Source organism: Portunus trituberculatus, chromosome 9, assembly GCF_017591435.1.
Source record: "Portunus trituberculatus isolate SZX2019 chromosome 9, ASM1759143v1, whole genome shotgun sequence".
Classification (NCBI taxonomy): Eukaryota; Metazoa; Arthropoda; class Malacostraca; order Decapoda; family Portunidae; genus Portunus; species Portunus trituberculatus.
Window position 1 is genome coordinate 13,846,305 of NC_059263.1, and position 27,889 is coordinate 13,874,193.

Below are 27,889 nucleotides of genomic sequence, written 5' to 3' on the forward strand. Positions count from 1 at the left end.
ATGCCAAGGTCCTGCACCATAGCCTGTGCAAAAAAAAGAAAAGGAAGATGCTGGAGGCATTGTACATTAGCAGAAACAAGAACATAAACAAGAGGTCAAGGAATGACATATGGGTAGATCCAGCTGCAGCACTATGTGATCCCACGTCACAGGTGGGGACCAATCAATGACCTGGATTTGGGTTCGGTGGCACATCCTGAGTCACCACCATCCCAATATAAGGGGGTCTGGACCGGGGCAAACTCAGTTCCCCTGAAGAAGCTATAGGCAAAACCTGTCATGAAATAAACTCAACTCCTTACAGCAGTTTTTTCCTCAAACCTATCCCCCTCCATAACTATTAATATTGAATAAATATTTTACTTTATTTTGTTTCAGGATTGCTGACCCTCTGTTCCTAGATAAGAACAGATGCACACAGGAAGACAGGATTCTTAACTTACACTCCTGCGGGGCTGCAAGAACACCATTCCTCATCTTACATCCATAACTTAACCACTCTTATTAAGGGTACAGGAACTTATATGTAAAAAGTACACAATAAATAAACAAAACCATTAATAAATATTTCACTATTTTTTTCCCATTGTATCACACTGAAAGTAGAGTCACAAAAGGTTGGGTCCAAGAGTTCAAATTTGTTTGGTCATGGATCCTTGCTGGATCACCTATCTTTTAAAGAGGATTATCAACTCATACAGTGTTTAGTATGTACATATCCATACCTCCTTGAAAAGTGTTTAGTAAGTGCACATACAATTTTCTTTTAGAGCTTTTGTACGTCCATGAATTTTGTTTGTGTGTATAAGATTTGTCACTATCAGTAGCACAGAAGTTTATAACAAGTCAGGAACAAATCTTTACATATACAGTAATACTCCGCTTAACAAACGTTCGTCTAACGAATTTCTTGTTTAATGTACTATATAAAGTTAGACCAAAAAGTATGCAAAACGCACAATCACATCCGTTTTAACAAATTTTCTGGGTTTGAATTTCCCAGGTGAGGGACCGAACGCGGCAGCTTCGCTGTGATTGGGTGCCTCCCCGCCTCTGTCTCTAGTGCTCCTGGAGCTGGATCCAAGATTCTTTAACAATGTCAGAGCAACCTCCTGCTGCAAAATGGCATCCATGAATGCTTGGAGGGACTGTGATGAGGTTGCTATCAGGTTGCTCTGAGGTTGCTGGGAACACCACCTCTGGAGGTGGTGTTATTATCTTATATATGCATTTATGTTCACAAAACAACATTTCTATTAGCTTTTTTCAAACCTTGCTGCCAAGAAAGGATTGTTTTGTAATGCATAGAGTGAAATCTTACATGAAATACCAAAAAATAAAGCAGAGATGAGATCGCCCACAGACGAGGCAGAGACCTGCGGTGACTCGGCCACTTCTTCTTCTTGTGACCCTTTTAGCTTGCGTGTTGTCTTTTACCACAATATTTATGTTTCCACTCCTCTATTGCCTTCTATAATGGATATCATATCTTAGTATTCATATACGCTCATGCCATGAGGATAACCTCGACTCCGTGGCAGTGAGTGATAGTGAATTACTAATGAAATGCCGCAGTATTTCATTAGTAATTCACTATCACTCACTGCCACGGAGTTGAGGTTATCCTCATGGCATGAGCGTATATGAATACTAAGATATGATATCCATTATAGCAGGCAATAGAAGAGTGGAAACATAAATATCATGGTGAAAGACAACACGCAACCTATAAGGGTCACAAGAAAAAGAAAAAGCGGCTGAGTCACCGCGGGTCTCTACCTCGTCTGTGGGCGATCTCATCTCTGCTTTATTTTTTGGTATTTCATGTAAGATTTCACTTTATGCATTACAAAACAATGCTTTCTTGGGGGCAAGGTTTGTAAAAGTTAATATATATATATATATATATATATATATATATATATATATATATATATATATATATATATATATATACATATATATAATTTTTTTTTAACCCATGTGGTATATTGGGGACCAGCCCAGAACGCATCCTGCCTATTTCCATTATTTCCTAAGGGAAAATTACATCAGCTTAACAAATTTTCACTCTACAAATAGCTTTGACACCCCCTATCCTGTTCGTTAAGCAGAGTATTGCTGTATACACATATTTTTTGGTTCATAATTATTATGGACTGAAAACTTCAGCAGGAATTGAAACATACTTAGGGTTATTCTCTTCTTTTCCTGATGCATACATCATCATGCATATCATATCAAAGCAATAAAATGAAACAGAAAACTACGGTACAGAAGAGGGCTAAAACAAAGAATGGTTATAAATATTTTGACACACTTGAGACATGGAGTGTTGCCATATGCACATCAAACCATTTTCCTGACTAACAATTCTTGTTTACTTATAGGTATTTGTGATGTAAAAAAGTATTTACTTATTGCACACATTATGGGATTGTGAAATGTGTATATATAGTAGAGCACTAAGTTAAAAAAAAAAAATGTAAATATGAAATTATTCTTCCTTAGTCTGACATTGTGAGCTCTCAGAAGAGAGAGCATTCGATAACAAGTACAGTGGTACCTCGAAATACTATTTTAATTCCTTCCGTGATGATCATTGTATATAAAAAAAAATTTGTATATCAAATAAATTTTTTCCATAGAAATTAATGGAAATAGAATTAATTCGTTCTTGTGATATGAATTTACCTCCCACCCCCCAAAAAAAATTAACATGCTTTAAATACCAACCACATATAGATTTAATATAAGATAAATACAATGTTTATTGTATGCATGATATAAATTAACTATGTTGCCCAAAATAACAACTTAACCCGCAAAACTCAGGACACATCGATAGACATTCATCACGCAAGACTCGGGGCACGTTGATAGACGTTTAGGCTTTTTACGGCTATGTTTTGGCTATTTTCTTCCCGTTTTCTTTGTTTGTGAGCTGGCAACACTCATCAGGAGTAAACATATGCTCTACGTCACTGTGTCACCAACGATGAATGGTAGGGGCGACAGTGTCTGATTCCACCACCTCTCATGCGCGCCTTACTTCTATACCTCGAGTCTCTTGCCATGTTATGGTACTTCTATACCTCGGGTCTCTTGCCATGTTATGGAGAGACAACTTTTGAATGAGAGTGGTATCAGAACAGGCAACAAGAGAGAGAGAGAGAGAGAGAGAGAGAGAGAGAGAGAGAGAGAGAGAGAGAGAGAGAGAGAGAGAGAGAGAGAGAGAGAGAGAGAGAGAGAGAGAGAGGATACAATGGGCTTGTTTTCTCTTGCTCTACCCAAGGCCGCTGAACCCGATCGGACTCAAGGCCACCTAAACCGATGATACTACCTCATTCAACCTTTGATATTTTGGTAACCATGATATCTAGAGACCTTTGGTTTTTTACATTGCAAAGAGGAAGAGTTACTTGTGGGCAGAATACCATTTGTACTCACTCATTATTGAATTTCTAAGTGTAATCAGCAGGCTATTTTGTGTGTTTCTTGACAAACTTTTTACTTTTGGGACCCATGATCTTGAGTTCACAAAACTTCAGAAAAATACACACTGCCGAAGAGCACAGACACATACAGGCAAGCCCCGCTTAATGAAGAGGTTACGTTCCTAAAAAACCCTTCGTTAAGCGAACCAATTATAACAAGTTTAACCCTTGACTTGAACTTCCACTAAGAGTAAACAAAGCGAGAGTGCATCATAGTACAGTGAAAGGTTTAATGAAAGTAAAAATTATGAAGTTAAACATTTAGACAGTTTAATTTAAGTCATTATAATTTTCATTAATGTATGTATGTACAGGTAACTCTCAATTTACACGATAGATGTGTTCCAAGAGGCATCGTGTATATCAAAATTCGCATAAAACAAACTTGTAATTCTCATAAGAAACAATAGATAATATAATAGGGGAATGTGGGATATGGTCCAGAAAAATTTGTACAAAATACTCTATTTATTTGGCTAAGTTAACATGTTTATTATTTACCATTCTAAATACTAGAAGTGCATTTAAAGTAAAGGTAAAAGCAAGAAATAATAAGCGAAAGCAAAAAATAGGAGAAAACAACAAAACAAAGAATACGTAACCACAACACTCACTGCGTCTCTGCCTTCACCACTCACTCCTCTGGGCTTTACCACTTTATCAAAAATTCACTTATCAAAAATAACACCACAGGTAGAAGATGAAGGTCGTTTTGGGGCCATCTTAGTGAATTATGGGCAGATTGAAGAGATTCCGTCTGTACTCAGTGCTGGCAGACAGCACATGAGGCACGAGAAGAAAGGAAGCTGGATCCAAGATTCTTTAACATCAGAGCAACCTCCTGCCGTGAAATGGCATCCATGAACGCTTGGAGGGATGGTGACGAGGTTGCTATGAGGTTGCTCTCAGGTTGCTGGGAACACCACCTCTGGAGGTGGTGTTACTGTCTTATATATGCATTTATGTTCACAAAACAACATTTCTATTAGCCTTTTACAAACCTTGCCCACAAGAAAGGATTGTTTTGTAATGCATAAAGTGAAATCTTACATGGAGTACCGAAAAATAAAGCAGAGATGAGATCGCCCACAAACGAAGCGGAGACCCGCAGTGACTCGGCCACTTCTTCTTGTAACCCTTTTAGCCTGCGTGTTGTCTTTCACGATATTTATGTTTCCACTCCTCTATTACCTGCTATAATGGATATCATATCTCAGTATTCATATATGCTCATGGCATGAGCGTATATGAATACTAAGATATGATACAAATTATAGCAGGCAGTGGAGTGGGGTGGAGTGGAGTGGAAACATAAATTTTATATTGTGGTGAAAGACGACACGCAGGCTAAAAAGGTCACAAGAAGAAGAAACGGCCAAGTCGCCGCGAGTCACCGCCTCGTCTGTGAGCGATCTCATCTCTGCTTTATTTTTTGGTATTCCATGTAAGATTTCACTTTATGCATTATCCTTTCATTTTCATGTGCAAGCATTTCTTATGCTAAGTCAGTATACATTCCCACAGGCTCAGTGTGGGAACCCCTGGTCGCTGGATTGTATATATGTAATTATAACAACATAGACATACATTTAGTACTATGGCATATTCTATTTCTTTCATTTATAATTAAGTAATACTTTAACTATTGTAACCAATGCATTTGTAACTGTTTTTAAATATATGAGTCGGTCACCGGTGTCAGTGAGTTTTTGCTGACGAAAGATGGACAAGACAGAGCTACGTTAGTTGGAGTCTGACAAACACACGAGCTGGCCGTTGTGCTCCCCCGGAAGCTTGCTAGGGAGCTGTGGACTGTGTGTGTGTATAAGACTATCCTTGTGTAGTGTAAATAACTATATTGTTAATATAAGGAAAACCCAAGCTGTGTTTTCATTTACTCCCCTGAGAAGACAGTGCGAGAGAGCTTCTGAACAAATGACACTACTACTCTGTGCCCTCTTCATGGTAACACAGCGTTGACTACAACAATGTGCATGTTGTCCACGAGAGGCACTGGTGTATTCAATAGCCTGTCAGCTTGCGTGATACAGTGGGGCTTTCAAACTTGGAAAAAATTACCTGGATAAAACTCCGTTAAAGCAAGTTTGGTGTTCATTAAATGAGCAGATGGTAGTAAAATGAAACATTCATTGTAGCGAAATTTTGTTGTGTGAACCTTCGTTAAGCGGGGGTTGCCTGTACATGCACGAAGGATGAACAACGATACACAACATGGGCTGAATGTTCGGGTGGACGCGGGTAGCCGAGCGATCGCTGCGCCACCTACCGATGGCTATTTGTATCTTAAAAATATCGTCGTATTTCAAGGTGTAAATTATATGAAATTTTTCGTCGTATATCAAAACAATTGTATGTTGGGGTGATTGTATCTCGAGGTATTACTGTATGGTATGGAAGCCACACTTCAGCTCATCACAATGGAATGATGAAATTTGTGATTTTTTAAGATTATTAAGTGGTAAATAAAAAATATCCAAAAAAATGCATACTACCATGATCCCTATTTTTGAAAAAGGACAACACTGTATGGGTTAAACTAAATTGATAACAAAGTCCATCACCATTGAAGTATTATGCAGTTGGAAATATGTTTCTAATAACGTCTAATTTTAGAATTCCATGATATGCATAATAAAATCATTCAACAAACTGAAAAGATCATATATAAAAATTGTTCCTCTGGGTTGTCAAAAAGTATTTGAGCTATATAATTCAAAAACTTTTCAATTGCCATGAAACCAGAAAACTGAAAGTAGTTTTTAAAAAACCAACCTTCTTTGCTAAGTCCCATGGGTCAGTAATGATTCCCCTAGTGATGATGTCCTGCCCAAGGGTGTGGATGAGGCTGGGAAGGTGGGGTGAGGGAGTCTTGTATTGAATCTTCACCCCAGGCAGGTGGTCATACAGTGTGTGGATTGCATTTGTGATTCCTGTCCGGTTCTTCTGATTCAATTTGTGATACACACTGAAATGTGATGCACACCAAAATTAGATTCCATTTTCATATAGAAAAAATAAATATGTAACACAGTTATTCCTTAACCCTTCAGCACCATGACATTTCTTAGTATTTATTCTGGTTACCATTAGGCAATTTTATACAGCTTCAGAATTTCATATGGGGATTAGAATAGTGAAGACTAGGGACCATTAACCTTCTGACCTTCATACAACCTTGCTAACATCAAGAAAATCATCTAATCATACCCAAAACGTATGGTAAAAATGCTTTGCAGTATTACAATATTTCACTTGTATGATCTTCCTTTTTTTTATTACTCTTTCTGATATACAATCAGTTGTCAAGCTTTCATGTTACCCCAATTATATACACAATTTGTCACTCTGCTCAAGTACAATGAACCCTCATTTTTTCATCTCCCATTTCTACAGTCTGTCACTGGAACCTAACTAGTTTTACATGATGAAATGTCAAATCCCCCTTTATCATGAAAATACCAGCCAATTTATTTGATAGAATACAAGGTAAATCATGTAGTGGTACTGAAGGTATTGGGTTAGGCTGCAATCAAACATCAACATAACCTAATAATAACAAAAATAACAAAAGTAATAATAATAACAATAATAATAATAATAATAATAATAAAATAATAACAATAATGATATGAATAATGATATGAATAATAAGAAGAAGAATAAAACAATAATAATGGTAATAATAATAATAAAATATAATAATAATAATAATAATAATAATAATAATACGTAACAACAACAATAAGGATAATAATAATAATAACAATAATAATAAATAAATAATAAAATACTAACAATAATGGTAATATTATCTAAAATAACAACTACATATCCTAATATAGTGTAAGAGTTATTGGTGGGTGACAGAGTATCAGAGAGGTGAGGCAATGTGGTTAGTGTGTGGCCTGGGTGGTTCACTGGCTGTGTGTGGCCTGGGTGGTTCACTGGCTACCTAATTTGCTGAGTGGTTATAATCTTGACAAAATTTCTTTATGGTGCACAATACACTCAACCCTCCACTATCATGCCTGGTTGATGTATCTATCACTGCAATATCCAATATCACAACAGCCAAATTGAAGAACCTACAGTAATAATTCAAATTAACATAACATAACATAACATAAATAATAGGATAACAAAGGGCCACCAGGGCCCATCTAGGTTATCCTGTATCAGTCGCACAGCGACCTCGTCATCAGTACTTAAAGATACACTTACAAGTACACAATACATTATATACTAATTCTAAATATTTGGCCCATTAACAGGGCTAAGTCCTGCAGCGAAATCCTCTACAATTTGTGGTCCCCATACATGGGGATCATGTCTTGTTTAACTATAGTAAATTTCTTATAAAACTATCATGCAGTGCTATACATAATTATAAATCTAATAAATTTAAGTGCTTATCTAATCTGTTTTTAAACATTGTCAAACTAGTGCTATTTACAACCGTCTCTGGCAATGCATTCCAGAAGTCTACCACCCTATGACTAAAGAAATATTTTCTTATATCTAACCTGCAGCCTTGCTTTCTAATCTTCCTGCCATGATTTCTAGTCCTATTTCCCTCCTCTAAGGTAAAGAAAGATCTCACATCTATGTAGTTTGTATCTGAGAACATTTTAAATAACTCTATCATATCCCTCTTATACATCTCCTCTCAAATGAAAACATGTTTAATTCCTTTAATCTATCTCTATACTCCAGGCGCTTTAATGCTGGTATCATCCTAGTTGCTCTTCTCTGAACTGCTTCTAACATGTTGATATCCTGCCTATAGTGGGGTGACCAGGCCTGTATGCAATACTCTAAATGGGGCCTAACATAGGAATTATATAAGCTACGCACCACTTCCTTACTTTTATAACTAACATTTCTATTTATAAAACCCAGGATCCTATTTGCCCTATTTCTTGCTTCTAAACATTGCTTTGAAAATTTCATAGTCCTGTCTATCACTACTCCTAAATCCTTTCCTTCCTCTACTGCCTCTAGCCAACATCCCTCCATCTCATAGCTAAAGTTTGTGTTGTCTTTACCTAAATGCATAACCTGACACTTTTAGAATTAAACTCCATCTGCCACCTGTCTGCCCATGCTATCAGCCTGTCCAGGTCTCGTTGTATTCTGTAATTGTCCTTTTCACCCTGTACTGCACATGCTATCTTAGTATCATCTGCAAACTTTGATACTTTGCTACTAATTCCTATATCTAAATCGTTAATGTACACCAAGAAAAGAAGAGGTCCTAGCACTGATCCTTGGGGTACCCCACTAACCACTTCCTTCCACTCAGACATTGCCCCATTTAATACTACTCTCTGTTTCCTATCAGAAAGCCATTCACTAATCCAATCAACTAACCTACCCCTATCCCATGTAGTCTCAATTTGTACACTAGCCTCCTATGCGGTACCTTATCAAACGCCTTGCTAAAATCTAGATATATAACATCTATGCTATTTCCATCATCTAACTCCTTGGTAATATATTCTAAGATATCGAGCAAATTTGTAAGACAGGACCTCCCTGATCTAAAGCCATGTTGGGTATCTCTAATTAATCTATTCTCATTTAAATGCTCCCAAATACTACCCTTAATGATTTTCTCTAGTATCTTACATACTATACTAGTTAAACTGATCGGTCTATAATTATTCGCATCATCCTTCCTACCTTTTTAAATATTGGAGTAACATTAGCTAACTTCCAGTCCTGAGGTATCTCAGCAAACCTAAGTGATCTTTCAAAGATTAACTTAAGTGCTTCAGAAATACTGTCTACACCCTCCCTAAGTACTCTGGCATGTAGCTCATCAGGACCACTAGCTTTCCTATCGTCTAGTTCAAGAATAAATTTCCTAATAATTCCCGGTTTTATATCAATATTTTCTAAAGCTCTTAAACTACTCGTCGCACTGTTTGTAACAGGATTTCCTATTCTTTCCTAGTAAATACTGAAGAAAATTGTTCATTCAATAATTCTACTATGTCTTCATTTTGATCCACTACTACACCATCTTTTCTGAGTGGTCCAATCCTATCCTTATTTCTTTTATCACTGACCTTGTAATAACTATATAATTTTTGGGATCTTTACTCCCAGCTCTAGCTAGTTTTATCTCTGCCTGCCTTTTACTTTTTTTATAACCTTACTCAAATCATCTCTGACCTGTCTGTACCTAATCAAATCTACATCTTCCCACTTTTCTGCAACTCTCTGTATGCCCTCTTCTTCTCTCTGATCTGGCTACCTATCTCATGAGTCCACCATAATGGCTTCCTGTTTCTCTGCCTTATATCTTTGTAAGGGATACACTGCATCACTATACCCTTTACTACAACCTTAAAAATATCCCACATCTCCTGTGCAGTTTTATTTCCAAAACTATCTTCCCAGTTTACCTCTCCTAATAACTGACGTAACCTACCATAATTGCCTTTCTGATAGTTTGGGACTCTAGTCTTATTCACTATATTATCCCTACTGGAATTAATGATAAATCTAATTATATGATGGTCACTGTTTGCTAAAGTCTCTCCTACCTCAACTTCCTTTAAACAATGCTCAATATTTGTTAGTACTATGTCTAAAACCTTCCTCCCCCTAGTAGGTTTATCTACCATCTGCACTAAATAGTTATCCTGAAAACTTTCCATAAACTTATTTTCACTAGCATCTCCTACCATCCTCTCCCAGTTTACTGACTTAAGATTAAAATCCCTAAGATAATTGTCTGACTAGTACACCCCTATTTATCTCATCTACCATAAGGTTGTCTACATCTGCTGACTGGTTAGGTGGTCTATAAAAGCTCCTACTCTAATAACCTTACTTTTGTTTACTCTAACATCCAGCCATAAGGACTCTACTCTGTTATCTACCTTAATACCATTAACCTGACTGGAAATGAAGGATTTTTTACATAAATAACTACTCCTCCACCTATCCTACCAATTCTCTGGTGTAAATACATAATGTATCCATCTACTTCATATTCTTTCCTATTTTCCTAAACTTTTCCTCATTTACCCATGCCTCTGTGACACATACAACATCTAAGTCCTCCTCAACTATATAACTAGATAACTCGTCCTTCTTGTTCCTAAGACTCCTGGCATTTACATAAAAACATTTAAGTCCTGCTACCTTCCTAGATGCTGTCTCCTTATTTGGAATCCTAATCTTATTCTCTCCTATTTGCACCTGGAAATCTTTCCTAATCTTTTCACTATCTCTGTTTATCCTATCTAATTTATGTCTAGCATCTTTCTTCTGGAATGCATTTGCTACCTCACCCCTACACTCCATCCCAACTCCCCTCCAGACATCCACTCAGCACATCCACACCCTTCCTACTCAGATGCACACCATCCCTAGCATACAAATCCTTCGCCCATAGAACCTATCCCATACATCCACAAAGCTGACACCCACATCCTTACACATCCCTTTTACCCGATCATTCACACCAATGGCTCTAGACAACCATTCCCTGCTAACATACACACGAGGCAAGATTCCTGACACTACACACCTCCTACCACTCTCCCTTATCTTGCCTAACATTTCCCGAAATCTTGCCACTAACTCCTCCGACCCACCTGCTCTGACATCGTTCCCACCTACGTGCAAAACTACTACACCCTCCCTCTCCATCCCCCCAACCCTCTTCTGCACCTCCTCACTCACTGCCTTCACACCTGCACCAGGCATACACATGTTCGTCCTCCTATCCCTGTCTTTCCCACAGAAAGTGCTATCTAAATACCTAACCTGAGAGTCACCCACCACACACACCTGAGGTGTGCTAGGCACAACCATCCTCCTCCTCTCCTCTACCCCTTCTTTCTCCTTTCACTCACCACAACCACTTCATTCACTCCTCTCACTCTCCCCTCCCCTCCAACAAACCGAACCTATTTTCACACTCAACAGGTTTAGTCCTATCCTCCCTAACTGCCTCCGCTTTCCTTCCCTCGCAACCTGCCATCTCTGCCCATCCTGACTACTATCTTTCCCAGTCTGGCTCGCCTGCTCCCTCTTCCCACTCTGCTCTTCCCGACAGAGGGCCAAGCCACCCTGTCGCCCTCAGAAGGTCCAACCTTCGGCCTAACACTGATCTCCTGCCTAATTTTTTCCACTGCCTCCCCAAGCCTCTTAACCTCCTCTTTCAATTCAAAGATGAGAACTTCGTTCGCACTTTTCCCCTCACTTAGCTTTCTGATTTCCTCTCGCAATTCTCGGTGCTCAAGAGAAAGAACTAAATTCTCGCTCTTGAGCCTACACACCATACACTCAGAAAAGTCAACGACCTTCCTGTCATGCCCACACATCTTACAAACAACAAACTCTCCCAATCCCACCTCAACACTCTCTTTCACGCACTCAATCACACTCTGATATACCTCAGTAGCTACCGCCATGTATCATATACAAAACTTATGTACCACTTTTCCACAAGGCTTTCCATTTTATCCATTGTAGAGTCATGAGTTCAGGTGGTTCTTTTAGCTTGCAAGGAAGATATGATCTCACCAGCCTTCTTAATACAGTCTGCTGACTAGAAAATGGTAGACAGTAGGTGGAGTCAAGCCATGGTGGGAGGCAATGATATTAGTTTTCTCGCCTCTCTCGTGTCTGTGAATAAAATCCAGCTTCACTTTGAGAGTAAGAGACTACCTGGTCTTAACAATGCTAGGCGACATTGCACGGCGTTTTGGTGGCATGTAGAGCAAGGGAAGACGAGGTGCTGCTGACACTTTTATTGTTTTGAACTAGGGGGAGCGAGTGGTGTGCATATTGTCCACAAGAGGTGTTGATGTATTCAAAAGCCTGTCAGCTTGCATCATACGGCAGGGTTTTCAAACTTGGAAAAAATTACCTGAATAAAATTTTGTTAACGCGAGTTTGGTGTTCGTTAAACGAGCAGATGGTAGTAAAAGGACACCTTCGTTGTACTGAAATTTCGCTGTGTGAACCTTCTGTAAGTGGGGGTTGCCTGTATATACAGTAAAGTCCCGGGTTACATCGGTCTCGAGTTACGTCAAACTCGTAGTTACGTCAGTCCACTATAAGGCAATTTAAGATTAAAAAAAATAAAAAATTTATAAATCGTAAAGTGTGGGATTTATTGTTATTGTTGGTGGTTGCCCGCCACACCGCCCACCTCACGCTTGAATACAATAACACCCTGCCTCAGTTCCACCACACCATCGCCCCTGGCAAGAGTGTTATCCTACTTCTGCGTTTACTGACTCAAGTTCTTAGTATCTTGCTCAATGGCACCAAAGAGAAAACTTCTTAGTGACAGCAGTGATGCTAAGAAAAGGAAAACCATTATGCTACAAGAAAAAGAGGACGTAATTAAAAGACATGAGAAGGGAGGCAGCAGCTGTGTGTGAGGGAGGGAAGAAGAAAATGGGAAGCCCATTATCATGACAACGGGGAGGTTGACGACCTTGAGGGCTCGCACACCCATCACAACAATGACAACTCCGGAGCCTTCGCCTGGGCCACACGACACTCGCAGCTCACTTGCACCGTCTGCGCCTGTCTGCTGATCCATATTGCCCTTTCCTATTGCATTTCATGCCCCGCTGCCCACGCTTCTACTCCCACCGCACTGCACTACGCTCCCAGCTGTCCGCCCTGTGGGCGTCACCACATTCGACCTGCCCACCCTCCTGGCGGACTCAGGCGTCCACCCCTCTCGGCAACCTGCAGTCTTCGCGTCGTGGCCCTAATCAACAACAAAAACAAGCTTGTGTTTCATATTCCTACATAGTTGTAAATAATATAACAATATAACCTTTAACTTACCTGAATGACCATAAACAATGATTGGTTGAAAACTCGATAATATGCTTTGAAATGTACGGAAACTCGAGTTACGTACGAAATCGACTTACGTCATGTTTCAGGAACGTAACTCTGACGTAAACCGAGACCTTACTGTATATATATATAAATATATATATATATATATATATATATATATATATATATATATATATATATATATATATATATACACAGTGTTCCCTCGCTATTTCGCGGTTCGACTTTCACGGCTTCACTGTTTCGCGGTTTTTATACATGCAGCCTCACCCAACATCTTCCCTTGTTGTATCCAAGTCCCATAGAATAGAAGGTCGTGCAGCTCTAAGGGGGTGAACCTGCTGACATCATAGTGACGTCAGCAGGTTCACCAACAGGGGAGCTTCCTCCCAGGACGTGTCTTTCTTGCATGAAAACCTCACACTCTCCCTCTGCCCGCTGAGCAAATCATACTTACCTGGCATAGGAGACAAGTTTTGTGAAGGCTTCTCTGCCTCCTATTACTGCCCCACACACTCTGCTTGCCAGCAAGTCTCTCTCTCTCTCTCTCTCTCTCTCTCTCTCTCTCTCTCTCTCTCAACTGTCAGAGCATTCTCTTTTATCTCCCTTTGACCACTCTCTCTCTCTCTCTCTTTGACCGTTGTATCATTATCATATTTAATGATCTCAATACTCTTGCTTATTAATTATTGTTATTATTATTATTATTATCATTATTGTTATTAATATCATTAAACTTTTGCTCTTATTATTATTAATATTAATATAGTGTTGCTATCTTCGTTATTATTATTATTATTATTATCATTATTTAATTTTTACGTTACATATATAACTGAGGTTATTTATATCTACACAAGTAACTGAATGGGGACCTCTCAATAACTAGACATCAGAAATTTACTTCTCAATAACTAAACATCAAAAATTTACTAATGTCTTAAGGTGCAAAATTACTAGAAAAATAATAAAGGTTTTAATTTATCACATACTACATACTACATGTTATATACTACTGATAATTAAAACAGTCACGCACTGCACAACTCGGCATTGTGACCGATGTTGGCGCAGAACAGAGAGAGAATGGGAGAGAGAGAAGCATGTGAATACCTACCAGGCAGCTTGCTAACTGAACCAACATACCCGCTCTGACTACTTGTGAACCCGCTGACGCCACGGATGCGCATATTAGATCCATTTAGAATGCCTCGTAGGTCGATCTTCTATTCCATGGCCATTGGTTGTATCTTGCCAGTCTCATCCACGCTGTTGACTGTCTCGCATACTGTATTTTAGTGTTGTGTTCACGACAACTTTTTTTGTTTAAGTAGTGATTCGTTAAGCCCTTACAATGCCGCCTAAGCCCTGTGCCCCTGCGAAAACTTCCTCTAGTGAACCCAAGAGGAAGAGGAAGATGATGACCATCACTGAAATAAGTGAAAGTTTTGCATATGATTAGATAGGGCAGAAGAGGGTGAGTGTTATGTATCGTGTGAGATGGGGGGTAAGAGAGAGAGAGAGAGAGAGAGAGAGAGAGAGAGAGAGAGAGAGAGAGAGAGAGAGAGAGAGAGAGAGAGAGAGAGAGAGAGTGAATGTATAACTACTGTATAAGGTTTTATAATTAAAATGATTTAAGTAAAATACTGTATATGTAAAGTATATATACTGTTTACATATTTCAAGCATTCTGGTACCCACATACACATACACCAAAATTCCTAGGGGGGCAAATTCTACTCCGTGGTTTTTCACCTTTTGCAGGGGATTCTGGTATCCATTAACTGCGATAAACAAGGGATCACTATATAATATATATACAGCAACAACGAAATTTCGCTACAACGAAGGTTTCATTTTACTACCATCTGTTCGTTTAACGAACACCAAACTCGCTTTAACGAAGTTTTATCCAGGTAATTTTTTCCAAGTTTAAAAGCTCCGCCGTATCACGCAAGCCGACAGGCTTTTGAATACACCAGGAGCTGCCGATACTAAGACCTGCCTTAGGAGAAATCCTGGGACACCTGTAAAATCAAGATCAAGATCAAGCCTCTCGTGGACAACATGTGGGGAATGATAAGATAGGTGAGCTTCTTTATGCAGATGACGTAGTGTTTATGAGTGAGTCAGCAGAGGAGCTGCAAAGTCAGCTGGATGTGGTTGATGGGTATGGAAGAGATTTTGGAGTTAGCTTTAATAGTGAGAAGAGTAAGGTGATGATTGTGAATAGGTCGGAGGATGAATGTAATGCAGCATGGAGGTTGGGAGAGAATGAGTTGAAGCAGACACAAGAATACAAGTACTTAGGGATGTGGATGAGTCCAAATGGGTGTGAAAAGTCAAAGAATGAAAAAATAAGCTTGGTGAACCAGTGGGTGGGCCGTTTAGGAGGCGTGGCAAGGATGAGAACAAGTAAGTATGACGTGCTGAGAGAAGTGTGGAAGAGTGTGGCTGTCCCCAGTATAATGTATGGTATGGATGTGATTGCATGGAACGAGAGTGAAATTGACAAGTTAGATGTGGGGCAGTGTAGAGTAGCTAGGCTGGCACTGAATGCACCAAGGTACACGGCAGTAGAAGCCTTAAGAGGGGATATGGGATGGAGCTCTTTTAGGGAAAGACTTATAAAACCGACACTTAAGTACAAGATTACGCTTGAGAGAATGGATGATGCAAGAATAGCAAGGAAGGTGTATCTGTGGAGTGTAAGTGGAAGCAAATGGAGGAAAAGGTGTATGAGAATGACAGAGAGGAATAGTCTACAGGTTGGGTGGGCAGTGAGAATGGCTGGGGTCATAGGCGGATTTAGGGGGGGGCCATGGGGGCCATGGCCCCCCCCAGAAGCTTGATTGGCGCCCCTAAGAGGCCAACCTTGCAATTCAGTGGGTCAGATTCCCCATTTTCTCCACAATGTCCCTGGAAATTACAATTGAAATTGAAATGCATAATATTTCTTGGTTGCCAAGGAATAGGATGCATTCTGCATTCTAATACTAATTTGATTTAGCGACCAAATTAAGCGATAATCGTGAGAGATGTCAAATCTTTTAATAATAAATCAGCTGAGCAGCAAGCTGCCAGCCTGCCAGTCATTCGTCGGCGTTCAGCTTCCATGTTGGTTGTCTAGCGGGCAGCCACTTAGCCGCCAATGACCACTAACTTCTACAGTTCTCCCCTCTCGGCAAGTTTCTACTCATTTTTAAGGTTAGTACCGACTGCACTAATAATTACCCCGGCTTCTCCTATATTATGATAATGATGAATGTGCAGCTGTAGGCTACTAGGCCTACTCTTATTTTTATTTATATGAAGTTCAAAACTGCATTAGGCATGCTGGAACGCACAACAACTGAGTGTTCGTTTTTGTGGCAGAGTTTGTATGCATGATTTTATTAACTCTAGTGTACATACTAGGTTATTGATTTATAATTTCGAACATGTTAGTCTTACTAATTTGTTATAAAAAGAAATAGTATAAAGCTATGCCACGAAGGAAGTCAATAAAGGAAGCTGAAGGAAGACAAAGTTGACTACAGACGAAATAGACTCCTCCTCTTTAAATCTTTTGTTGCATGACATTCATTCCTTTGTGTTTTCAGAGCTTTGGCGGGATCATACTTCAATGGGATTTGCACTGAGTGACTGAGCTGTTGTCATCATGAGTAGTAATAAGAAGAAACAATCTGGAGCTGGGAACAGACGGGTAAAGGCGCAGAAGCTCATGCATTCATCTGCCAGAGGCTGTCAGTCTATTACCAGTTTCATGGTAGGAGGTACTAGCACTGGTTCTGGAAACCCTAAATCTGTACCTGTCAAGGAGCTGAGTCCTACAACTGATAATTCTGGCAGTGGTTCAAGAACTTCGTCTTCGTGCTCGGCAGAAACCACCTTCCCAGAGGCACAAGGAGCTGACAATGACCCTCCTAATCTAAACAATCCTCTCCCATCATCATCGATAGATACTTCCAGTGACAAAGTTTCAACAAATGATTATCAATTACCATCTACTTCATCATTCGTGGGTAGCAGTGTCCCAGTATTGAAGGAACAAACTGATGAACAAAACTTTAACATTGCTCTACCACATGGATTGCCTAAAAATGACATTGGGTGTGCGTTACAAATGTTAAAGGATGGTAAGATGTCAAATATCACTAAGCAGTACTATATGCAAAACAGATGGCAGCCAAAAGTTAAGACTGATTTTCCTGTATCCTTTCACAAGAAAAAGGGAGAGGTAAGACCAAGGTCACTGAACACGAAACACATGGAAACATACAAGTGGTTGGCTGTTAGCCATCATCCTCTTCATAAAGGTGCTTGGTGTGCTGTCTGCGTATTGTTCAAAACTACTGATGAAGGTGGTCACACAGGTGCACAGAAAATGGGCCACTTAGTGAGAACACCACTGACCAACTTTGCTGATCTGACTGGGCAGACTGGTGACCTATCACGGCATGCAAGCAGCAATTTCCACTTGCAGTGCAGTGAGCATGCAGCTAATTTCCTCAAGGTGATGAAAAATCCATCCCAAGATATAGGAAATCAGTTGTGTTCACAGAGGCTGGCAGAAGTAGAGAAAAATCGCAACATCTTGCGCACAGTCATACCACTCCTTCAACTTTGTGCAGTACAAAATAGAGATGATGGACATCTGTTGTTACAGAATGGTAATGTCATAAACTCAGAAAATGATGGAAACTTTAGACACTTGTTGAGGTATAGAATAGAAGCTGGAGATCAGGCTTTTGAACAACACATCAGAAACTGTAAAATCCACAAGCCAACATACATCAGCAAGACAATACAAAATCAGTTACTCACTACAATGTGCAGCCTTCTCAAGGAGGATATTATCCGTGATGTTAACTCAGCTGAGTATTGGAGCATACTGGTGGATGAGTCAACAGATCGTCAGACAAGAGAACAAATGGTTGTTGTGGCACGGTATGTAAAATTTACTGCTGATAGAAACTATGTTGTGCAAGAGGATCCTTTTGCTGTGGTGGACGCTTTTGAAAGGGCAGCAGATGTGTTAAGTCCAGTCGATGGGAATGAAGTCAAGTTAGATGGAGTTACTCTTGGCAAAATAATACTCTCTGAAATTAATAAAGCAACCCTGGATGTCAAACGCTGTGTTGGGCAAGGTTATGATGGAGCAGCTTCACTGTCAAGCATGGTATCTGGTGCAGCTACGATTGTGAAGGAATCAGCCCCATTTGCCGATTATTTTCACTGTGTCTCACATGCAACTAACCTCTCTTGCTCAAAGTGTTTAACAATTCCCGCAATCAGAAATGCACATGACATAATGGCAGCTGTGATCAACCATTTTAACAGCAGTGCCAAACGTGTTACTTTGCTCAAGAAACATGGAGAAGAAAGTGAATGTGACAACATTAATCTCCTAACTCTGTGTACCACTCGCTTTGTGGAAAGACACACAGCAGTTTCCCGCTTCTGGAAATGCCTATCTACTATAGTCTCTGCACTTCATGAGATGATGACATGGGCAGACAGAGAAGCCAGTTCCAAAGCCAGCAGTCTTCTAGCTTCCTTAGAAAGAACAGAAACATTAGTCTCATTGGCTTGCCTTCAAGTTATATCATCAGTTATGAGACCATTGTGTGCTGCACTTCAAGTAAAAGGTGGTGATATCACCCAAGCATTAAAGCTACTGAATGCAACAAAGTGTGAGCTACAGTCTATGCGTGAAAGCAGTGAAACATCCTTTGCAGAGATTTTCAAAGATATTGAGTGCACAGCAGAGAAACTGGGAGTTGAAGTAAAGAAACCCCGTCTTCCATCTAGATGCATTTATCAAGCACAGGAGCATCCACTGAAGACACTAACTCATATTTCAGAATCAATGTGTACATTCCAGCTCTTGATGCTGTACTCAGAGATTTCAGTGAAAGGTTTGGTAAGCACACTGAACTGTCTGCTGGACTGAGCTCTCTCATTCCTAGTTTTGTGTGTGACAAGTCATGGGATGATGTACAACCTGCATATGCCAAATATGTCTCGCTGATGAAAACCAATCCCATAGAATCTTATGTAAGAGATGAGTTCAAGATTTGGCAGAGACATTGGTCATCATGTGAGAAAAAACCAACAACAGCAGTGGCAACAATCAACGAGTGTAAGGGTATGGAAGGGGTATTTCCCAATATGATGACTCTACTAACTCTCTTGGCCACACTTCCTGTGTCAACTTGTGAGGCAGAGAGGATGTTCAGCAAGGTTGACCGACGTGCTCTGCTATCAGAAGCACAATGTCTGAAGAGAGATTGAGGCTCTAGTTCTGCTTCAAACTCACCGAACTCGTCTTCCTTCTACAGAAGCAGTAATAGACAGATTTTCCATGTCTGCTCAAAGGAAATTAGCATTTACTTTATAGAGGCTTCATGAGAGTGATGACACCCAAATTCATTGCTGACTTGTTGCTCATAAAATTTTTGTATATATTTGCTTTGAAGTCCAGATTCTAGAAGAGATTTTGATTTAATTTCAGTTTGGTTTGGTTGTGTTAATAAGGAGAAAGGAAACTCTATGTTACAATTCTAGTCCATTTTCAATGTAGTTCATTTTATAATAACTAGAGAAAAGTAGAAAACCAAGATCTATTTAATCCTTGAAATTATATAATAACTAGGGAAAGTCATGATATATCTAGTCTTTGAAAGTATAAAACTTGCAAGTAAAATGATTATTTATTTCTTAAATGTACATTGATTATGATTGATATTTATTTCTATAAATATTTTGAATTAGAAAGTATTTTATTTGACCTATTGCAATTTTCTTGTGAACAAATACTAAATGACATTTCTAAATAGCAAAAAAATTATTGTTGAAACACAGGATTTTTTCTGAGAGCCATTGCTCAGGTGGCTCCAAAAAACACATAAAATAGCTCAAAATCTCAAAATTTTCTCGGGGGGGCTGGGAACCCCCCAGCTGATAGGGCTCGCTTCGCTCGCCAATTCCTCTCGCTAGAATAAAAACGCCCCTATCCTCATTGGCCCCCCCCAGAAAACCTCTCTAGATCCGCTTATGGCTGGGGTGAATCAGAATGAGCTGGAATGGGTCGTGACAAGAGGAACAGAATGAGACACGAGGAAATGGAAGAGTGAGATAGACAGAGATGTGAAGAGTATGGGACTGAATGAGTGGAGGAATGGGATGGAACGAAAGACTACTCTGGAACGGTACAAGGTGAAAGAGGCCCAGATGTATGAGAGGTGGTACGATGGAAGCCTGGGTGGTGATCTTCTCTTCAAAGCTAGGGCACAGTGTATGGATGTGAATGCAAGGAGTTACAGGTGGTCTGAATCCCATAGCAAAGTGTGCCAGATGTGTGACTCGGGAGAGGACGAGACGGTGGAGCATGTGATGCTGGAGTGTGTGAAGTATGCCAGAGACAGGTATGAGATGATGCAAATGGTGTTGACTGAGTTAGGGCATAATAGGAACGGAAGAGTGGAAAAGACGGGGAGGGGGGGGCGGATTTAAAGGTAGGCGCCGCAAGAGCATCTGGCGCCGCAGTAAAATTGCGAAGTAGACTAAAAGGGGATAAAAAACTTATAAAATAACTCAAAGCAGGTAAAAACGATAAAATTAAAGGTTAACTAAAAAAAAAAAATTAAAATAAATAAATAAATAAAAACTATATTAAACATTAAAATACATTTAGAAAATAAAATAAAATTCACAGGTTTGGGAGAAGACCCGCTTCTCCCAAAAACCTGAAAACATCATGACCCTTGGCCAGGCACTCTGGTCCAAGGACCTTAGAGATATAATAGATACCGCTATCTCTACCGCGACAGCGGTAGAGGTAACGGTGTCTTAAGTCAGTAAAACTGGGGCACTCCACAAGTAGGTGCCGCACCGTAAGCGGCACCAGGCAGTCATCACAGTAAGGTTGAGGGTCCCTGGTCAACAGGTACTTATTTGTAAGGTACGTGTGACCTATATGCAGTCGCGCCAATAAAGTCTGTGTACGGCGATCCCAGACATGGGTGTATGTCCATTGAGGGATAGAGGAAGTAGTGATCTCTCCCATTTTCGAGGTTGCGACCCCCGTTAGCCATCTCCTCTGCCAAATTGCTGCAATTACCTCACGGATTAGAGGAAATACCTCTCGAAACGGAACAGGGGCAGGAGATGGAGCATGACTTGCTGCCTCTTTAGCGAGGCGGTATGCGTGTTCATTCCCTGGAACACCAACATGACCAGGGACCCAACAGAACCCATCACGATATTCTTGTTTAGTAAGAAGATATAGCCACTTCAGGTCTGATAAAACCAAAGGATTAAGAGAGACTGTGCAAGAGAGAGCAGTAAGAGCACTGCAACAGTCACTAAAAATTGTAAGAGACGAAACAGGGAGAGTAAAAATCATCTGTAAAGCTAGGACTATGGCAGACAGCTCCGCCGTAAAAATGGACGCCACTGAAGGAAGGCTGCCACACCGATAAAAAAAGGGAAAAACTACACTAAACTCGACGCCTCCGTCGGATTTGGAACCATCAGTAAAATGGATAAAAAAGTGTTCTAATAACCGTGTGTGGGACAGAGCTGGCAGTAAATCCTTCTTACCATCAATGGTAGGAAGGCATAATGACAACAGGAAGCTGCCAATAACCAACTCGTGGGAGCCGGAAAGAGAGGACAGGAGTGAGGTCAATAGATAAGTCTGCCATAAGATTTGCCACTCGAAGGCCAAAAGGTTTAGGTAGACTCGGTCGAGTGGCATACGCCTGCGAACGCGAGACCAGCAATATTGACAGACAAGGGATAGAATCAGGAAAACGGTGAATGCAAAACCAACACCGGAGCATCAAAGACTGGCGCCGGATGTCGAGCGGCCAGAAACCAGCATCCACAAGAAGGCAAGGTATTGGAGATGTCCGAAATGCACCCGTAGCCAAGTGGACCCCAGCATGATGCACGGGGTCAAGCGTGCGTAGTCGTGCATCTGTTGCAGATAAGTAGATCTCAGAGCTGTATTCCAGCTTCGGAAGTATGAGTGTACGGTGAAGCAGCAGCAACATGTCCCTGTCCACACCCCAAGAGGTGTGACTTAAAACCCGAAGAAAGGATAGTGCTATCCTGCAAGACGCTTTAAGAGAACGGAAAATGGGGGACCCAAGTAAGAAGGTTGTCAAACAATAGGCCAAGATATCGAGTGGCCTCCACACATGAGATGCGTCTATTGGCTAAATATAAATCGGGATCTGGATGAACGCCATGATTACGACAAAAATGCATAGACCCAGTCTTTGAGGTGGAGAAACGAAAACCATTTATGTTGGCCCAACTGGACACTCGACTGATTGCCAGTTGGAGCTTTCACTCAATCAGTGACATCCTAGCAGCAGCAAACGAGATGCAAATGTCGTCCACATATAAAGAGCTGTGAACACCATCTGGTAGAGTATCTATAACACCATTTATTGCAACTGCAAATAGCGTAACACTAAGAATACTTCCTGTGGGACACAGTCATTTAGAGCAGTAGCATCGGAGAGAACACTCCCCACTCGAACCCATAAAAGAAGTCTGGATAAAAACTGCTGGATAAAAATAGGAAGGTGGCCAAGGAGACCAAAATTGAACAAGGAACGTAAAATCCTATGACACCAAGCTGTCATAGGCCTTCTCCAGGTCAAAAAATACAGTAACCTGGTGGTGGTGATTAGCAAAGGCCTCACAAATAGAGGACTCCAGGGATAAAAGAGCATCAGTAGTAGACCTCATCTTATGGAAGCCATACTGTACAGATGACAAGTACTTCCCCCTCTCCAAGTACCACATGAGTCTTACATTTACCATCTTTTCTAACACTTTACAAATACAACACGTCAAAGATATAGGACGGTAATTCGTAGCCTGGAGATGATCTTTCCCAGGCTTCGGAAATGGGAGAACCACTGCCACAGCCCAAGAAGATGGAAAGTCACCGGCATGCCAAATCATATCATATATATTTAATAAAAAGCTAAAAGCCCGGTCAGATATGTGACGCAAAAAGGCATAAGGAATGTCGTCAAGACCAAGAGAAGAGTCATGACACTGGGACAAAGCAGTCTGCAACTCGGAAGCAGAGAAAGAGACATTATAGGACTCCCCTCCAGAGGAAGAAAATTTTATGCCGAGAGATTCCATTTTCTGGCGGTAACGTGTGCCCCGGGCTGCAGGATACCTCCGGGAAACACTAGCAAAGTGCTTCACGAAGAGGACGGCGACAGTCCTAGGGTCAGCCACCATTCGCCCAGCAGACAACAAAACAGGTGGGGGAGGAGCAGAATACTTCCCAGCAATTTGGCTGACTTTATTAAAGACATCCATAAGAGGGGTGTGGGCATTAATGGAAGACACATAAGCTTTCCAAGAGGCTCTTTGTGCCTCTTTCAAAACGCGGCGGACCTGAGCTTGGCAACGCCAAAAAGCTTCCAGGCACTGTGGGTCCCCATGATGTCACCAGAGACGAGAGAAAGCTGCCTGTTTCTCTTGCATAGCTTTAGTGCATGCTGCGTTCCACCAAGGAACGGGACGCTTAGTAAAGCGACCTGACGTCCTAGGGATTGTCTGAAGCGCTACAGAAATTAAAAAATTGGTAAAATAATCAACAGCCTCAGCACAAGTAGAAAAGTCAGCCAGCGGATGGATAAAAGAGCTAAGGTCTGTGAATCGAGGCCAATCTGCCTTATCTAGTGGTCACTACCGTGTAAATCCAGTAGGACCCGCCAATTAAAATCAAGGAAAGAATTAGATGTACAAATAGAAAGATCGATAGCTGTAAAAGTCCCAGTAGGACTGTGGAAATGTGTGACATCTCCAGAATTTAAAATCTCCAATCCCTCATCCTCAATAAAAGAACCGATTAAAACCCCACGAGGATTACTAGTACCTTCATCCCACAATAGGTGACGGCCGTTAAAATCTCCCAACAAAAGAAAAGGCGGAGTCAGCTGACGCACCAGGCCATCAAGATCACCCCTAGAGACAGGAAGCCGAGGAGGGAGATATAAACTGCAAATAGTGTAGGATCATCCCATAAAGACCTTAACAGCAACCACCTGAAGGGGAGAGTTGAGTTGCAAGGGGACAATAGGTATGTCTTGACGGATAAGGATAGCTGTGCCACCGTGGTGGCCCTGGTCAGGGAAAGGAGTGCTAAAAAAGGCACGATAGCAAGGAGGACTAGAATAAGTACTATCACCAAGCATAGTCTCTTGTATAGCTACACAGGCTGGAGAGAACTCCGACAATAAAGCTCGAAGTTCCCCCCCCAAGGCGTGAAGGCCTCTACAGTTCCACTGTAGAGGCTTGAAGATGACTATTTAGGTGCAGTGGACGGGCAAGCCTTTTGAAGGGGCTGCTCGTGACTCACCTGACTAGAAATAATTAATTGACGAGAAGACACCGGGAGTTGTGATGTGCTGGGTCGTTGGACTGCTGCCTTTCGGAATGCCGATGAGTGATGCGAACCATCATCACTCCTACCGGTCCTCGGAGGACGAGGGTCAGGCTGGACTCCACTTTTTGACACAGCGGGTCCACAAGGGACGGCTGTGACAATATCATCGGACGTCTCCATGCTAAGACCGTCCTCATCACAAGAAGCCCGATCAGAGAAGGAGGGCGGCACAGAAGGCTGGACAGAAACTACTGGAGCTACCATTGCAGAGCGGTCCCTGGAGGACTCACGGTCACGTGCACCGGGAGAAACCTTAGATTGTGATTGTTTAGGCTGAGTTAAATAGATCGACTCCGCAGAGCCGCGGTGCCGTTTGGTCATGCCCTTCAAAGGCTTAGGCAATACAGGAGGTAAATGGACATCCACTACATGGGTTAGTTTGGTCAAGTCCGTATTATTCTCGTCGCTTCTTGTAGGTGACTAAACTGAGTCGTCAGACAAAAGGGCAAACCTATTGGCCAAATGAACAGGACCACCCACCCCAACAGAGCGAGAGGTAGCAGGAGTTGTCGTCTTCGGACCAGCAGACTCAGCTGAAGAGCGAGCGGCCAGTGAAGCATAGGATGTCGCACCAGTACCGTCGTTCTGGCGGTACAGGAGTTCACGGCGGGTGCTACCTAGGCTGATGAACTGAGTGTTAGCAAGCTGTAAAATGTCCTGTTCCAGGCGATACCTGGGGCATTGCCTGGAACATACCTGGTGAGCATCACGGCAGTGGAAACAGGGCTGCGTTCCGTTGGAAGTTAGCACGCTGCCCCCCCCGCAACCCCCAACGGAACGCAAGGGAACGCGTAAGCCATACGGGTATTGTTGACAAAGATGGCCATCCAAGCTCTGCTCTCCTCCTCCTTGCTCAAGAGCTCGCAGAAGACCCTCTGTTGGACGCTGCAGAGCTCCTCTTAGCACGAGAGGAGGAAATATTGCTGAGGCAAGAGAAAGAGGGAGAAGAGAGGCTGCCAAGGCAAGGAGAAGAGGGAGATGATAGGCCGCCAAGTCCTGTGAGGGTCAAGGACTATGCAGAGACGATAGTGCCTCTTTACTCCAGGGAAGACTTCAAGAAACACTTTCGTATGCAAAGGGAAACTGTTGAAGTAAGTAGTGAAGGACATGGATAACTTGGTTAATTGATTTGTGGAAAGGGTGAGGCAGTGATAGACGGCAACTTTGAAGGAAAACAGAGGTCGTGTTTTGGGCATAAACAATCCTATATATTGCATAAACTAAGAAATCTATTAGTATAGATGTGATCTTTTCATCATAAGAAACAGAAATAGTAGATCCTACATACTATTTCCAAGCCTTGCTGTCATTAACAACTGCCTCCCCCTACAATGCATAGAGAGAAATTGGCTGGGCCCACACAAATTGAAGTTCCAGGCGATACACTATTGGTGGTTTTTAATATTATGAGTGTTTACATATTATTATTATTAACACTTCTAAACTCATTAGCCATTTGGAAATAATTTCGAAAATGGACTCCACACCAACCCCTCTGACTTAACCTAACATAGTTCAAGAAATAATTTTCAGCTTGACAAAGTCATAAATATTACTAATAATGAGATGTTAGTAACCATGATAATAAAAAACATACATAGTGTATTGGCAGAAACTGCAATAAAACCCTGGGGCCCCCCTGCCTTCACCAGGCACTAGAGTTCCTTTATAAAACAATGAGTATTACACAAAATTATTAACTAATTATGTGTGAGGCTCTATCTGTCAGTGCTTTGCTTTATGTACAAAGATGCTGGATTGTCAGTGGTCATTGCAAGAATGCCCAGTAGCTTCCTTGAATTATGCACATAATGTTATGCTATCACACCGTTGTCTGTATGCCAACATTTTTGCCTATGAAGATTATTAACCTTACCTAACCCAAAGCATTTCATACTTAAAACTTAGACTAGCCTATTATAGACAAAACTGGCTTTACTTCAAAGTTAAATTTTTCTACCTTCCTTATCAATCACAAGACTCAGAGTGATGGGCATCCCATGTAAGCATTTATTCGCATCAGGATGCATTTCACTGAAATATTACACATTTTTCAATTAGGTTCATAATATGTACTAATCAATATATGCTTGCTATGCATCACAAATCACTTCTTTTCACATTGCCAATATCACAAAGTAAGATTTGATTTGTGAAAAAAAATATCCAAAAAAAAAAAAATCAACTATTCTTCAAAGGTATCAGAGCTCTCATGCACAGGGTCATAGTGACGAATAACTAGGTCAAAAATGTATTTTCATATGTACTAGCAGTACTTAGAAATGTTGTCCCTGGCAATGTGCCTGATAACATCTAATAGGTATTTTCATGTCCACATGACTCTTGAATTCTTGAACTAAATGGTGGTAAAGCATTTGGTGTGTTATCGGCGGCCATGTTCCATTTGGACACAGACATATTTTCTGGAATTATAGATTAAAGATTAACTGCAATTTTAACTCGACAGGAAGTCTGCCGTCTGCTTGCCCCACACCTGCCTGCCAAGATCATTCCTGTATCCAAAAAGGTGTTGGTTATGCTGTGGCTGCTGGGGAACATTGAGTCATTCTGCGGGGTTGCTGATCGGTTTGACCTTGGCAAATCGTCTCTTCACCGTGTTCTTTTCCAAGTCTGCAATGCACTGAAAGCCATAAGAGGTACTCTCATTGCATGGCCAACACGAGATCAGCTTCCACAACTGGCTGATGACTTTTTTAGAAGAACAAATATGCCTGGAGTAATAGGAGCCATTGATGGGACTCACATCCCTATCCCAGGGCCGTCACATTAAAGACAGGCATACATAAATAGGAAAGGTTTTCCTAGCATTCAGTTGCAAGCTGTTTGTGATGCCAAACTTGGGTTCATTAACATTCTGACAGGTTGGCCTGGTTCTGTACATGATGCCAGAGTGTTTAGAAATAGCCCACTTTACACTCTGTTGGAAAATGGTAATCTTCCTGAAGATTATCATCTATTAGGAGATTCAGCCTATACTCTGCAGCCTTACATGCTAGTTCCATATAGAGACAAT

At 41.0% G+C, this 27,889-nt stretch overlaps 1 protein-coding gene across 3 annotated transcripts in view; it reads right to left on the minus strand.

Annotated features, from left to right (window-relative positions):
- The window catches only part of LOC123501434, a 97,641-nt gene that overhangs the window by 7,377 nt on the left and 62,375 nt on the right, over positions 1 to 27,889 (minus strand). For all 3 annotated transcript variants that reach the window (XM_045250260.1, XM_045250261.1, XM_045250262.1), the window contains one exon: positions 6,291 to 6,483. In XM_045250260.1, the coding sequence (XP_045106195.1) occupies positions 6,291 to 6,483 (193 nt within the window). The remainder of the gene's footprint in view (positions 1 to 6,290; positions 6,484 to 27,889) is intronic.